The sequence below is a fragment of the Pyxicephalus adspersus genome, chromosome 7 (genome assembly GCF_032062135.1).
Source record: "Pyxicephalus adspersus chromosome 7, UCB_Pads_2.0, whole genome shotgun sequence".
Lineage (NCBI taxonomy): Eukaryota > Metazoa > Chordata > Amphibia > Anura > Pyxicephalidae > Pyxicephalus > Pyxicephalus adspersus.
Window position 1 is genome coordinate 48603622 of NC_092864.1, and position 15209 is coordinate 48618830.

General features: G+C 40.4%; 1 protein-coding gene across 1 annotated transcript in view; it reads right to left on the bottom strand.

Moving 5' to 3' along the window:
• GPR155 (G protein-coupled receptor 155) overlaps positions 1–11618 on the bottom strand; it is a 26411-nt gene extending 14793 nt beyond the window's left edge. The window contains exons 1-5 of the mRNA XM_072419098.1: positions 11389–11618; positions 5270–5762; positions 3550–3949; positions 2852–3017; positions 716–871 (exon numbers count right to left, since the gene is read on the bottom strand). Of these exons, the coding sequence (XP_072275199.1) occupies positions 716–871; positions 2852–3017; positions 3550–3949; positions 5270–5708 (1161 nt within the window). The 5' untranslated portion in view covers positions 5709–5762; positions 11389–11618. The remainder of the gene's footprint in view (positions 1–715; positions 872–2851; positions 3018–3549; positions 3950–5269; positions 5763–11388) is intronic.
• Positions 11619–15209: the final 3591 nt, after the last annotated feature.

Genomic DNA, 15209 nt, shown 5'->3' on the forward strand with positions numbered 1-15209 from the left:
GGCATTTGCCAAAAATGTATCCCATGGTTATACAAATGTATCAAAATACCTGTTCAATAAACAAATAAATAAAGAAATTAGAAAACTTTAGGCAGCTTTTTTTTTGCTTCACATACTTCTGTAAACCAGGTTTGCCAATTTAAAAAGCTAGCATGATATATATGTGTAGCAGAACTGCAAAACATCCAGACAAGCCAATATACACATACAGTAAATTTATATTTTAGATGCTAAAGTTTTCGCATTTTAGCTTAGATAATTTTGTGACTCGCACACCTCTACCCCGTGTTATCACCATTTCCTGTTTTGCTGTGAAACTCTCTCTGCCTACCCAGGCTGCATTATAATACAGGCAACTGACTTATCCACTCGGCAAGCAGATGTACAGAGGACACAAAACTGAATAGGACATTGGGGTCTTGGCCGCTTTGTTGTGCAATGTGACAATTGTGTATAAGCAAAAATAAATAATTATTAGAAAAGACATTTATACCAGCTAAAACAGAACTCACTTGAAAATGTCATCTGTAAATTCTGCATTATGTTTGGAATTCTGCTTGAAATCAATAAGTTGATAAAACTTTTACTAGTCACCTCACAATAAATCATAATATAAAAATAATCTGTAACAATTATTACATAACAAAGTATTGTTTATTAAAAGACAGCGTACTTCACTCAAAGAAATTATACTAAACATCAACAGTAAACTCACCAAGGCAATCAAACTGACAATGCTGACATCAAAGCTGACAGTTTGCAAAGATGACATTAAAGGTTTGGGATCCATTGAAGGTATAGTCAGTAGCCAGGCTGAAACATACATAATAGGAGCAGATACAAAGGTGCTGATCACCATACCGGATGTGATCTGGAGAAGAACAAAAAGGATAAGACTTTGAGATTGATCTCATAGTTGTGTCACTGTGCTGGGGTAAAGATACCTTTGACAAAATAATGTGCACTTAACCTACTCAGAACTACAAAAAGACAACAGAAAAGCCACAAAATCAAGCAGTTTGATAAACTTTTTTTTTTAAACACTCAAATATCAATTGTCTCAGGAGTTTTGGGAGAGATTGAGAATGATAAACCTTACAAATTATACCCCCTACCAGATATTACAGGGTCAACATGCAAGTACAGCTTTCAGCTAAAATACAGCAGCTGCTTGAAGACATAGAAAGGCATTCCTAAAACAAGGTTAAAACATACCTAAACTCCGAATTTTCGCTTTACATAAAAGGGCAGACAACCCTTTTATTTAAAGTAAAAATTCTGTTTGTTATTTTTTTTTAGTGCAACATCCTTAATAATAATTAAAAAAAAAAAAAAGGGGGTACAGCACCGCTTTTAATTCCTAATTGCCTAGGACAGAGGTAGGCAAACTTTTGTGGCCACTAGGCCAATTTAGGGGTGGGCAGGAGCAAACTAGGCCAGACTCTCCCTCGAGTCCTGCCCTAAAGGCTCCGCCCCCCACCACGAACACCCCTGAACGGAAATCCCTCTCCATGTATTGCAGAGATGGATTTCCCTTCAGGGGGCGTTCCCTATTTACCCCAGAGGCAGAAGTGTTAACGCCGGCCGCGGTAAATAGGGAAGCTACACCAAGAGGAGGCTCAAGAGCTCCAGCAGCCTTGGCTCTGGTAGTTTGTTCCAGGCTAGTAGCCCCTGGCCGAACTGGCCGAAAACCCGCGGCTCTGAAGCTGCGGGTTTCCGGCCGGGATTAGGCTGGATCGGCCAGGGGGCGTTAGGCTGGAACAAACTACCTCCAGGTCGTATCAAACTACCAGCCAGGCTGTATCTGGCCTAAAGGCCACAGTTTGCTGACCTATGGCATAGGAGATTAAGAATTAATGACAGCTCAGAGCCTCCCAGGATACCTACGTCATGCATCTCCGGAGGCACAGAAGGAGCCCTTTCATCAATAGGAAAATTGCCAGTATCACGCATGCATAGTGAGATCAGCAAGTTTTTTTCCCAATCCACATCACCCGATCTTAGAAGAAGAACCAGGAAGAAGAGATGGTGGGCACCTGGCGCTCCCTCAGCACCGTGCAGAAGACAATGCCATTCGATGGAAGAAACCTCCAGACGGACAGAATGATTTGCGAGATTGAAGGCTAGTGTGGTTTTATTGTTTTGGGTAGTTTGGGGTTTACTTCCACTTTAGGGAAATGCATAGAGGTTTTATGTATTATTTTTTAATTTACCTTATTTTGCTCTTTGGCAGGTTTCTGCAAAGTACAACACTTGTTGCCTAAATTGTTTATGGGTTTTGGGTGAAAATTTATGAACAATGCCGGTATACCTTGCTTAGTCCAACAGATAATGCTGAAAGCTACACATAAACAGCTAAAACAGGAATGCACACAAACTAAACATAAAATCCTGTGACTTATCACACCTTCCTTTTTTTTCCCCCAAAAGGCTCTTGAAACAAAGTAATAGGGCCATGCATGGCAGATCCACAAGTACTCACACTAACCTCATTAAAACAAGTAAATTACAATTCTACCACTAAAGTACCGTATACTTAGTGCTATTAAATTACCTTACTACCAGATTACCAGATTAGTGCTGTAAAGTTGTATGACTTTTTTTGGATAGCACTTATAGGGTTCTGTCCCTTCCTGTACCAAATAAATGGATCAAAAGCAAGACATAGGGACATCCATCAAAACAGATCGCAATAGCAACATAACCAAATGCTGCCAAAGTAAGAGCAGAATTACAGATAATGTGCAAAAGAATTTTTAGAAACAATGATTTCAGATAAACACCCCTACATACCATTTTTATAGTGAGTGTAAATAATTACAAGTCTAATTATATCATTATCTTTACGTACAATCTCTACTTCCAAGTTGAATTGGTTAGCAAATATAGCAACTCCAGGTGCCACTGGGAAGACTCCATATAAAAATGCATAGTTAGATAAACTGGTATGGTTAACCACAGAGTTACTCCGGTCCAACAGTTCCACCATTTCCCTGCAGATAAGAGGCAGAACCAGCCTGAAAGAAGAAGGAAAACAAAATGACTGTATACATGCAGATAACATAAAAATGAAGATAACATGATTTTTATGAGGCAAATATAAAGAAAGCCACATTGGTATTGTAACAACTCCACAAATCCACTCAGATGGAAAAAGGTTGTTAATGTGAATAACAAAAAACAAACAATGTACTTTTGTGGGTAAAATGATTTCTATGATTTTGTCAAGTTTTATTGTGCTTCTCATTAAAATGACCATATGAGCCATGACATTAAACATCAAGAGAATCATTATACATCATTGGAAGAGAATCCACTCCAGGTGTTCTTGTGAAGTCTATGGACTGCAGTCATTATTATAACAGAGAAAATGTTTTGCTTGAAGTACACACAACAGGGAGAGTGCTTTATATAGCTTTGGCAGGGCATGTAAAATGGTAAATTACCATTTCTGTGTAAATTGCCTAGTCAAACATATTAGAGTTTTACAATTTAATGAATATTAAATCATCGGAAAGATAAAACAAAAGGACCATAAATAATACTCACAGCTTTGCAGTGATAAGTAGAAGCAATGCAACGAAAGAAGATTTCTTAAGTTTGCTAGTCTGTCCGACCATTGTAAGACCTAGGTAAAATAAAGCGGAGCCCGAGAAAGAGCTAGCTAGCCCATCTAGAAAATTCTCCAAGTAAGCTGGAATCTTCTGTCCAAGTGCAAAGTTGAAGGCAATGCCTACAAATACCATAAATACAATGGGGTTCTGGAAGACACGGAGAAGTGCAAGTCCTATGATTTTCAATTTGCCTTGTGAGGAGCTCGGATTTTCTCTCCATTTCTGGATCTCACAGAAAACAAAACCCAATGGGTTGAGCATCATGAGGGACACAGGGGCCACCAGATATATATATTGGAGGTATTTAGGATATGTCGTTTGGTACAAAGCTTCAACTATAATAAAAAATAAAAAAAAAGTTGATTACTCAAAGAATAACAATAAATCTGGGTAAAATAATGTCTTTTTAACTGTGCTATCCACACAGCCCTGAGCTTTCATAGCTTATGGTTTCCAGGTAACATATTAGCTGCCTACTATTAATGATCATCCAATACAGGGCTCCTCAAACCAGGGTTCTGTGGTATCTTAGGGTTCCTCCAGAGGTTTTTGGGGGCTCCTTGAGCAATAAGAAATGTGTACCTCTCAGGCCAGATTAAGTGATAACCAATGATCATTTTGTGTATCTTTAAGGGTGACATTCTTCCCAATGGCCAGCAATGTAGGAGGCATTTATACTACTGACCACAAGCTAACGTACTGTGAGATGTGGATATAGAAATTATAGCAGGGATTCCTTATGACCACAAATTTATTTCAAGGGTTACCCCATGTTTAAATGTTAGGAAAGGGTAATCTAATTTTGTTGTCTTTGTTGTCACTTATTAGGCTATTAATAGAATTTGGCCTTAATGGTACCGGAACCTTGGATGTATTTTCCAAAAAAAATCATATTTGTATGTCTTCTCCTAAAGAAAACCTCACTCAAACTCACTTTGTTTCTGTAAAGTCCAATTCCTGAGAAATTCCCACCCTCGGTCTGTAGATTGGCATCAATTCAGGAAGTGGGAATATCCCAGAAATGGGAAACATAACATGTGATTATCATGTTATGATGATCATATTATCAGGAACCGTGTGGGGTGCTTCCTGTTTGGTAGTTAAGACTAAAGCTGTCCACTTTTACACAATGCATGACATTATTGAGGTTGCTATTGAAAACAAATTAAGTTCTTGTTATCATGTGTTTGCCTGCATATAAAAAAATGGAACAAAATGCATGAGACCAAATTTGGTAAAAATGAACATTCAATAGCAGCCAATTTATGGACATTTAGGTATTAACATATTATGAACAAGCATTTAATTAGCTTGGCAACATCCCTAACTGACCTCTGTAACTGTAAGTGCTTTGGATCAATTCATCCTTGAAAGCAATGCCTCAGTAATTCAGCTCCCCCTTCTCAGCATTGATAATACACCTCCCCATCTACAAACGTTCTTTGTATTTACAACGATGAGTAGAAGGCTTAAAGGCAGATGAATCCCTTTTGGGAGGAGTGAGCAGAACTGGCTTACACTACAATTTCAGAGGTTTTGCTTTACATTTAAAAAAAAAATGCTCCATACGTTCATACGTGCACATCAACTGTACATTTAGCTATTTGACTAAAATTAATCTTTAAGCAAACTATACACAATATAGGATTACTTACCAATGGGATAACCAAGTGCAAAATCATTGCTCTGAGTTGCAAATATGGGAAATAGGCCAGCTTTGCTAAAACGGGTTTGTGGATTTGCCACCAATAAAGTTAATACACAAACTATGATAAAGACCGAGGCTTTGGCTATCAGGATGCTGTAGAGGAATGACCAGTCCACATCAGAGAAGTTTAGGACCACCATATTTTTAAACAACAAAGCTGGAAGTGCAAAGCGGGAAACGTAGTTGCCTAGTCCTTTCGCCTGGGTAGGAGTTATCACATTGGCTCTTCCAGCAATATATCCGCACAGAATGATGCCAAAACATTCTAAGAGCGCAGGAAAAAGTCTGTTTATTGACATTGAGGGACTGCCATTGGTGGTATTTGTGATATCTGTCATATTGGGTGCAGATACATTGCTCCATAAAGCATCAATAAAAGTATCCATGTTTTCAGTTATTTCTGTCAATTTCTGTTAGGATACATGCAGATTCATGATGGCCTTTGGAGGAAAAAAAAAGACAAATCTTGTCACAAAGATATAAATGTACACAAAATGACTACTCTTGGAGGAATCCTATACAAACACAATACCTAGCATACAAACCCCTGCAGATGGTGTATCTGTGGAACGTGAACCTTGAGCCCCAGTGCTACAGGGCAAAATTTGTAGCCACTTGGCCACTCTTCTGTCCATGATCATGTAAAGTCAAATTCCTGTCAGTGATTTTTTATATATTATTGTCACAAGGAGTGGGCATTCATGTTGATGTTGCACTTGGATGGGGACTATAAGGTTGCCAACACTGCATAAATCAGGGACAATGTATATTACAGTACACAAATATCATTTAGCAACATAAAACACAAAATGAAACAACCCACCAAATAAAAGCTTATTATTGATGCGCTCAATAGCCAATTTAGTTTATATTCAGAAGTAGTGTAATGCTAATGTAAAAGGAGCAGGCAGAGGAGATCTTTTACTACTGATACCTTCCTTATACACCTTAGTATATCCTTCCATGTTACTGATACACTGCATATTTTTATTCATTTAGTGGAAACATTAGTTTTGAACATTTTGAGGGTAAATAAATTATATATATATAATGTGTGTGTGTCAAAAGGTGATGCAGAAAGTGTAGTAATTGATTAGATATCACCGCTAGTATGAGAAGTAATGATGAGTAATAAACTAAACTCTGCTAACTCTATTGCAGGTTCCTGCACTCGGTTTGGTTTATTACACAAAGAAAGAAAAAAAGACAAAACATTCTCATACACAATAACCGATGCATATTTTTACACATTATTACACATTCCTCCCTGAATAACATTACGTAATACCAGGTGACGGTACTTTATAACATTACAGGCACAACGACGTTGCAAAACTCTGGTTATGCAGAAACTTATGTTTTTTCTCTATATTTAACAAGAATGTAAATATAAAAATCTGTCATCCCCACATGAATTAGAGTTGAACAAAATTTAAAACACTCCAGGCAATGGAGTATACTTACTTGGTCACACGTTATAAACTCTGCACTGGTAATTTCGCACAGGTCAGCCAGATAGAGAAAGTTTTCTTATCTAAGAATATCTTGGGCAGGGAAAAAAAAAGTAAACCTAAGCATTTTCCACAGCTTCAGTTCAATGTCTTTTGTTCTTGCAATCAATGTCAATAAAGTTGTAAAAAAATAGCAGGTTTTATTCTCAAAAATTCCACAAGCAGTGGTCACCTGCACTGTGATTATTATCGATATGTTTTGCAACAAATGATGTATTAGCACATAATGTTGTCTAAAGATCCCCAACAACAGAGCACACAGTAAATGTCATCTGAACATTGCAAAATAAAAAAAATGTCCTTAAAGTGGAAGTGGATCACTGGGAGAATATGCAAGATGCCATTTTTTATCTATTTATGAGAAAAAAAAATAACTTTTGCATTGTTGACGTTCTGATCCGCTGCCTCCAATACCTTTAGATTCACTGACCCAGAATGGGGTATGCAGCTCCACAAACTGAATGGGTATATGAAAATGGTTTACCTACCATAGGATCAGTAGTTTGCCTATCCAGTCCTATGATTTACACAGCTCTGTCTAGCAGGAGAGAACCTGATCTTTTTCTACTGCAGCTTCCCTTTTACTTAGAGGACTCCTAACCACTCCAACCCTGTGACTGGACAGTAAACAAAACAGAAGCAGCACACTGATGAGCCTATGTCTTGGTCACTCTGCTCTCTTCTCTCAGCATGGCTCCTTGCACTGTAGCACTGATGACTTCTCGTGCTATTTGTCACACCCTCTCCCTTTTTCTGTTTTGTAGTACAGACTGCGGGTGAACTGTAAAAGGATAACACCAAGTAAAATTCAGGTTCTTATACTGCAGCTTGCATTAAAAAACATCTAATAATGTATTAAGGGATGTAAAGTTACAATCTTGCATGCCTTTTTTATTGCCTGGAGTAAATTTTACCTTGGATACACTAAATTCAAAGATCTATCCAGAAAATAATTACTAAGCCGTTGTAATATTATACATTTTCCACTGTGTTTATGAAACTGGAAACCTCATGTGTTAAGTTTGGTTTCACCCGGAGTTCTTGTCAGTATATCACACTGCCAATGGAAAGCGGCCAACATATTCAGCAATCTGTAGAACGCCAACAATGACAAACGTGTAATTAAAGCATCTGATATTGAAGGTGCACAATGAATTATAAACTGATTTTTTTAAAGATTTTAAGATGAATATAGCAGTTTGCATGAAACTTTGCCCAGATTAAAGATTCATTAATTCATCATTTGCAGGTTGGATTGGGATTGCACAGGCTGTAGAATCAGACACACAATGTAATGATTACAAAATACTCTAAGATACATGATAAATATGACTCTTATATGCATGGTATACATTCCCCATGGGGATGGGATGATGAAATGTCATATTCACAGAAGTTACATCAGACCAGCCTGGCCAATCAGGAAGGCTGAAGATGGGGGCACCAGTGACAGATCAAGGGCAGAAGGGTGTAAATAAGAAAGTGAGATCAGTCAGGTAAGGTAATCTTATTGTTGAATGGACATTGACTGTCCCATCGACCCAACAAGCTTAAAAATATTTCTGGGGAGAATATTGGACTACCTACTAAAAATGTAAATATTTTCTGAATTATCATAATGAAGTTAAAAAAAAAAAAACAATAACAATAATAATAATACAATATATGAACTCAAAAAGACATGTCTGTCCTAAACAGGAGCAGCAACCCATATGTCACATTCCAATACCAGTGGGCAGTAAGATCAGAACATGATGGTCCTCTAAGTAGTAAGGGGGTTGATTCTCATATCATATATGCCACCATAAAAAGTCCCCCTTAAATGAGGGGAGCTTTTAGACTTCCATTCTTTCATTTCTTGCAATTTAATATTAATGGGACTGGCAATTTTTGCATCAGATTCTATACCTCTTTCAATACTTACTAAAAAAATTACTTTTTTTTTTTACCCAGCACTACTGCAGTACTCACACAAGATTCTACATTTGTTAATAAAAGGATCCATTTATAAAGCCCTCATAGTGCAGCCATATCTATACACTGCTGCACCTTCTCTATTTTTGCTGTTCCTGCTATTTATGAAATACTGATAACACAGCTTTATTGGGGTGTTTTCTTATCACTTTATTGATATGAAAACAATTGCTATAATTATTAAGCAGTGATAACAGGTATTGCTGCCTGAAATGTATTCTGCAATAGGGTCACTGACCTAGAAATAGAAATACCAAGGAAAGTCAATGGAAGGAACCGTCACCCTATTCTTCCTCCTGTCACTTCCTGTGCTGAGAACTGCCAATGTATTGCTGCCACAGGCCATTCCATACTAATGGCTGCTTTTATCACTGCACTTTGCTGTTGTGGCAACTATAAGGCTATGTTCACACTATAAAGACTATAATGTTGACACTGGCCATGAGGTTGCAGTATCTCTTCCTTGTGCCAGGGCACTGCTACACGTAGATTCTCCCAGCGGCAGCTCCATACAGAATGAACAGAGAGGGAAAGCAGTGAGCTGTAATAGTGCAGCTCACTTGGGCCAGCTGTCAAAAGTGCAGACACTGCTGGATCTTTAAGAACAGCTACAATGCAAGTCACCAAGTGCCTGCCGCAGGAATCCATCCAGAAGCAATCCTAAAGCAAGTCTCAACCTGGTATAAGGATTGATTTACATGGGCGGCTATAGTTTTCCTGGCAATATAGGGTGGACCTATTACCAAATTTTTTAAATGATTTTTAACTTTTTTTTTTAAATGGAGGGGTGGACCCCTCACATTCCGACAGTGACGACTGAAGGGCAAACTACTTATGTATCTCAGGAGGCTGTGGGCTTTTCGGATTTGCTGATTTCACTGCGCTTGAGTGAGATAGGCACTTTTTTTTTACATTTCAGGAAAGCCCCTTCTGTGCTGCCCAAGACTAAACATGCACAAAAGACGCTTTCCTGATAAAAAAAAAAAAAGTGCTAATCTCACAGAACTTTGTATTTTAAATTTACAGCACTGCAGGTCCCCCGATCTCAGGCTGTGCACCAGAAGACGATGGCAGGATCCGGGGTTCAGTCCCTGCTAGGAAGCAGAAGGAAGACGGGTGTAGGACTGATTAGAATAGGATTGCAGAGGGATCGATGGCTTTAACTGCTGAGAAGTCGCTGCCTAGAGCTGAGAAAACATTCACTCACAATATTTCAAAGAAATGCCAGAGAAAATGTCTTGTATCGGCATTTGTGTAACATTTTTGAAGCGTCACTGTTGTTGAGTAGTAGACAACCATTGCATGTGGCGACTATTCATCACTAAACGTTCAATACATGCCTCTAAAACAAGTCAATGTTTTTTCAGCGTCTTTGAGGTCCAGCAGTCAGGAAATATCACAGCCGCTAATAGTCGGGGTTTACCTGATGATACGTTGTATAATACGTTGTTGTGAGTGTTGTATAACCAATGATAACAAGTGCTGGGGCTAAAACACAAGTTACAGGTTGTGTGAGCAAACCCAAGATTATAAATAACAAGCAGTGCCACATGAATGAATTTAAATAGTAATTATAATAATGATTTAAATGGTAATCAAACAGTTCTGCACATGATTGTGTCTTCACCCGTTTACCCTCTGCTATATTCAGGCAGGATGAAAATGGACCAGAGCCATGGAAATTGGGCAACATCAAACAGACTTACAAAAATACAAAAATCAGCAATTCCAGATTCCCCCCAGCTCTGCGGATCAGAGAGAAGTACTGAATGTGGCTTTTTCTGTATCACGTGTATGGGCCCTTGGTAAGGCGTTGCAATACAACAATCATAATCCTAGATTGTAAGCTCTTCGGGGCAGGGTCCTCTCCTCCTGTGTCACTGTCTGTATCTGTCTGTCATTTGAAACCCCTATTTAATGTACAGCGCTGCGTAATATGTTGGCGCTATATAATTCCTGTTTAAAATTATTATTAATAATATTGGGGAGAATACTGCAGAACAACAAAAAGAAGGGTGATTGCCAATCTTTACTTGCATGGGACACACAAGCGTGCCCAGTCCACATTCTGTGCCATCCTATGAGCTGCTGGGGGTATGATTATTTGCAACCCAGGGTGCCCGGTGCCAGTCGGGTGATTGCTGTCTGGCCCAAAGTTCACTTGGCCTGGTGACAATCTCTGAGGTATCATAAAAACACAAGACTCCTATCCAATTCCCTAAAATTAGGGAAAGAAAATGGGAGCACGTAACTGGAGCGACTGTGCACCACCACCAATCACAATTTTATATAAAGGGAAATCTAAAAGGTTGCTATTGGCAACAGCTACAAGGCTGCAGTCATTTTCTTATCCCTCCAAATTTTGATGCATCATTTCCATAAAATGACACGCAGAATTTGCAGAGGAACACCACAATCGCCGCAAAGGAATCATTTGCAATGTCCGTGTGGGGGAATCTGCGGCAGTAAACAAATCGCCACCACGTGACTGTCTGCCTCACTTGTCAAGCAGGAGTCACGTGATGTTATGGACTCCGCTCCCCCCCTCCCCCCCGGGTAGTCTCCCCATACACGGGCTTACCTGTATCCTCGGCAGCAGCGTCTCGTTCACCTTCCCCATTCCTGACTCCTCACAGCAGCCGCTCGCCCAGCTCTCCTCACCCAACTTCAATTAAAAATAGAAAAACAACATTCCCTCATTCAGCAGCTCAGCGCAAACCTGACGCAGCTCCACAACCAATAACGGAGCAGCGTCCTGACCAATCAGCAGAGCCTGCGGCACTTCAACCACCCAACCAAGGACTTGAGAAGGGCTCGGGTCACGTGACTAAGAACGCCACATATTGGGCGGGCACTGGGATGAGAGGGGCGGAGCTTGGGTGGTCTGAGGGAGAATTCCTCGTGTGAGGATTGTAGAAGCAGTGCAATGGTTGTAGGAGGATTGTGTGTAAATTAGTAACCAGGACTGACACTATAAACCATGCCTCATGTATGGTGTGTAATGCAAATACCTGCAATGTAAATAGTCTGAGTGGAATTTATTAAAAATAAAAAAAAGGCTACCCAATGGGCTTATAAATGTAGGCTTGTTCTGCCCTGTTGCTTTGTTATTAATATTACACAGTATTTATATAGCGCCAACATATTATGCAGTGTTGTTCAAAGTCCATAGTCATATCACTAGCTGTCCCTCAGTGGGGCTCATAATCTACAAACTGAAACATTCTATGGCCTGGTGCAGCTTGGGTCATTTTATGATTATCAGAACAACAATGGAACCTGCCGTACAGAGTTATGTGTTTTATAAGGCTGTCTGGTTCTGTTCAGTCCTTGTAGCCAGGCTCAACAACCAATTGAAATATGTCTGAGGGGCACACAGCTTTATCCAGCAATGGGGTGGGGTTTGGGCAAGGCTGTGCACATTCACGTAATTTTTCTCACTGGAAACAATCTTTCATGATAATTTCCAACAAACCAGCGTTGTACGTACAGCTTCCATTCTATGCTATGAAGGGGGGGGAGGCAGGATGGCACCCAGCTGTGCTCTCCTTCCTTGACTTCTATAGCAGTCATTCCCAATCATGGATTCATTCAGACAGACCACTGTATTTATGTCAGATTCTTGTCCCACTACGAGCCCGACTGCGATATTCATCTGACGTGTGGCCTTAGCCACGGGTTCCATCACCCATCCCCAGAATATGTAAATTACACACTTTTAGCTGAAAATTTCACCACCAAAAATGTGAAAAAAAGTTAAAGAATTTGGCTAAGGATGGTCCAGGGCCCACGTGCATCAGCGGACTTTACTGCTAATTTTTACAACAGGGTGCGCTCAAAGCAGCCATACTGTCAGTATGTGTTGCTGGTGTTAGGTAGAGGTGATAATTTTGTGTAGGAAAAATAGTGATTCTGTTTTTTTATTTTTATTTTTTTGGCATTGGAATATGTCCCCATGGCACTGCCCAGCTTTCACTGTCTTTTGTTTGACAATGGCTTGCTCATTAGCACTACAAATGGCCAGAATTCTAAAGAAAAAGCCATTGTTGTCCCCTTTGTAGACTTCAGAGTGGTTTTGAGCATGATTTATGACCCGACCCAAAGCAGATCCTCTCATTCATTCAGGGGCCAGTAAGCCATCTGCAGGAGGAGGAAGCTAGGCACAACAAAATGCAATCTAAGAGGCTGGTTCCCCTGACTGGCAAAACTCCAGCTCTGCTAGAAAGCTGAACTTTACACTGGTGTCCAAGGAGGAAGGACACATCTGACCCATTTCTTTGGCTTGAGGCTCTAGGTTTTCATGGCATTTTTGTCCTGTTTTGGTTTACTGATTGTCATAAGATGATCCTGGTAGTTGCCCCAGTACAGCCAACATCCTGCCCTCTGTAGTCTAGATCAAGATCCACTGCAACTGCCCTGCATAAAACAGAGTGGAGGAATACCTGAGGTGCCTACACTGGAAAATGAATGGTTTTCCTCAAATGCCTATAGCAGTACTTTCCTGGATGTTATCTGCATCTCCAGGGGTGTAGTGAGGTGGGCACGGGTGGTAACGCTGTGCCCTCACTTTCTTTGGGAAAAGTGCCCACTCTTATTTAGCAAAGAATTCTTTGGTGGTCTGCGGCTCTGGCCGGTCCGCCCTCCCCCCACGGGGTGGAGAAGTAATGTTCTTCAATGGTAGGGGTCGCCAAAGTTTTATGGCCTCTAGGCCATTTATGGGGTGGGTGGGAGCACACTAGGCTGGACCCGCACTAATGGCTCCACCCACCACCAGGGAACGCCTCCTGAAGTGAAATCCCTCTCCGTATGCATTGCGGAGGAGAGGGGTTTACCTTCAGGGAGCGTTCGCTATTTACTGGAGAGGCGGAAGTATCAATGCCGGCCATGGTAAATAGGGGAGCAACAGCAAGGGGGCGGCTCTGGTAGTTCCTAAAGCCCCCAGGGGGTGTTAGGCCGGAACAAACTACTGGCTAGGGCGTATCTGGCCTAAAGACCGGAGTTTCCAGATCCCTGTTCTATGGGATGATGCAGCCTAGAACTTCTTATGTGGGCTTCAGACCAGTGAAATGTAAAGTCAGAGCTTCTGTGGTTGCGTGTAGTGAGCAGTTCAGTTTAATACAGTTTTAAATCCTATCACTAATTTGCATGCAGTGACCTGCTTATTGGCACATGGATTTTTTTGGAAAACATTAAATTGAAAATAAAAAAGGAATCAGCCATTAGCTAAATCCCCACCCATGTTATGCACCCAAGTTTATCTGTTTTCCTGTTTTCAGGTCAGACATGTAGATCAATGCTTACCTAGAGAAGTCTCGATCTAGTAGCTTCAAGCAGCTGTTGGATGAATATTGCTAGATGTCTACAAATCCAAGATTGGCTCTCCAGTAAGAAGTGTTTTACAGGTTACTAAAACTGTTTTCTCACTCTGACGGCCCTGCATCGAGCCCACTGCAGTGACAGTTGATTTGATTTTGTCACGCTGCTGGTTGATTCATGCTAATAACACGTGATGTTTGCTAGCTCCTAAGTGAACTTAGAGAGGAGCTTAACTCTGGAAACTGCCTAAAAGGGTATAGGGTAAATAACTGACAGCTCAGACATTGTGAAAGCCTTGGTGGCTTTGTTAAACCATGGGAGCATACTGACCTATAGTTAGAGCAAAGCTGTCCAACTGGCAGCCCAATGAAGACTCATCTGCGGTCCATAAGGCCCCTGCCAGCCAGTACCTGATGCTGAGTGGCAGTCGGGTCCCGAGTGCTGGAATGCTCCTTGCTGTCCAGGATCCAGCACTGCCTGTAGGCCACAGTGAATGGCTGATTATTCTACCTAACAGAAATAGTGTGGTTCTGGCCAGATATGCGTCAAAATTCATGTATTCAAATAAATACTATCTAAACGCCAATCAAGGGGTTTATTGTGTGCCCAGTGAACACCAGTGCATAGTATGGGGGGAGGGATATTTATTGCTGCCACTGCCAGCCATTGAAAAGAGGTAAATATTGCAGCTATGACAACTAAGTCAATACAAATCAAAAAATTACTCTTCAAAAAAAAAAAAAACTTCCCTTTCACCCAAATCTTACTTTTTACTGCTGACATTTCATTATATTCCTTCTGTTACTATACCACAAATCTGTTTTTTGACCACTTCTCCTTTCTATCCATGCCTATGATTTGAGCTAGTTTCCTGTTAGGATTTCAAAATCACCTTTAAGGCAATTCCCTCAATGCATCAATGTCATTAGGACATTTACCAATAGTATGATGTCTAAATTCTAGCGGGATGGTAGTTTGCTAAAGCACTATGTGTTATGAACAATTGCAGTGACAAAAGGTCAGGCTGCACAATGCTGCTCTGTATGGCCTAATATCTTTATTGAAGCAAGAGTACAAAATGCCCCA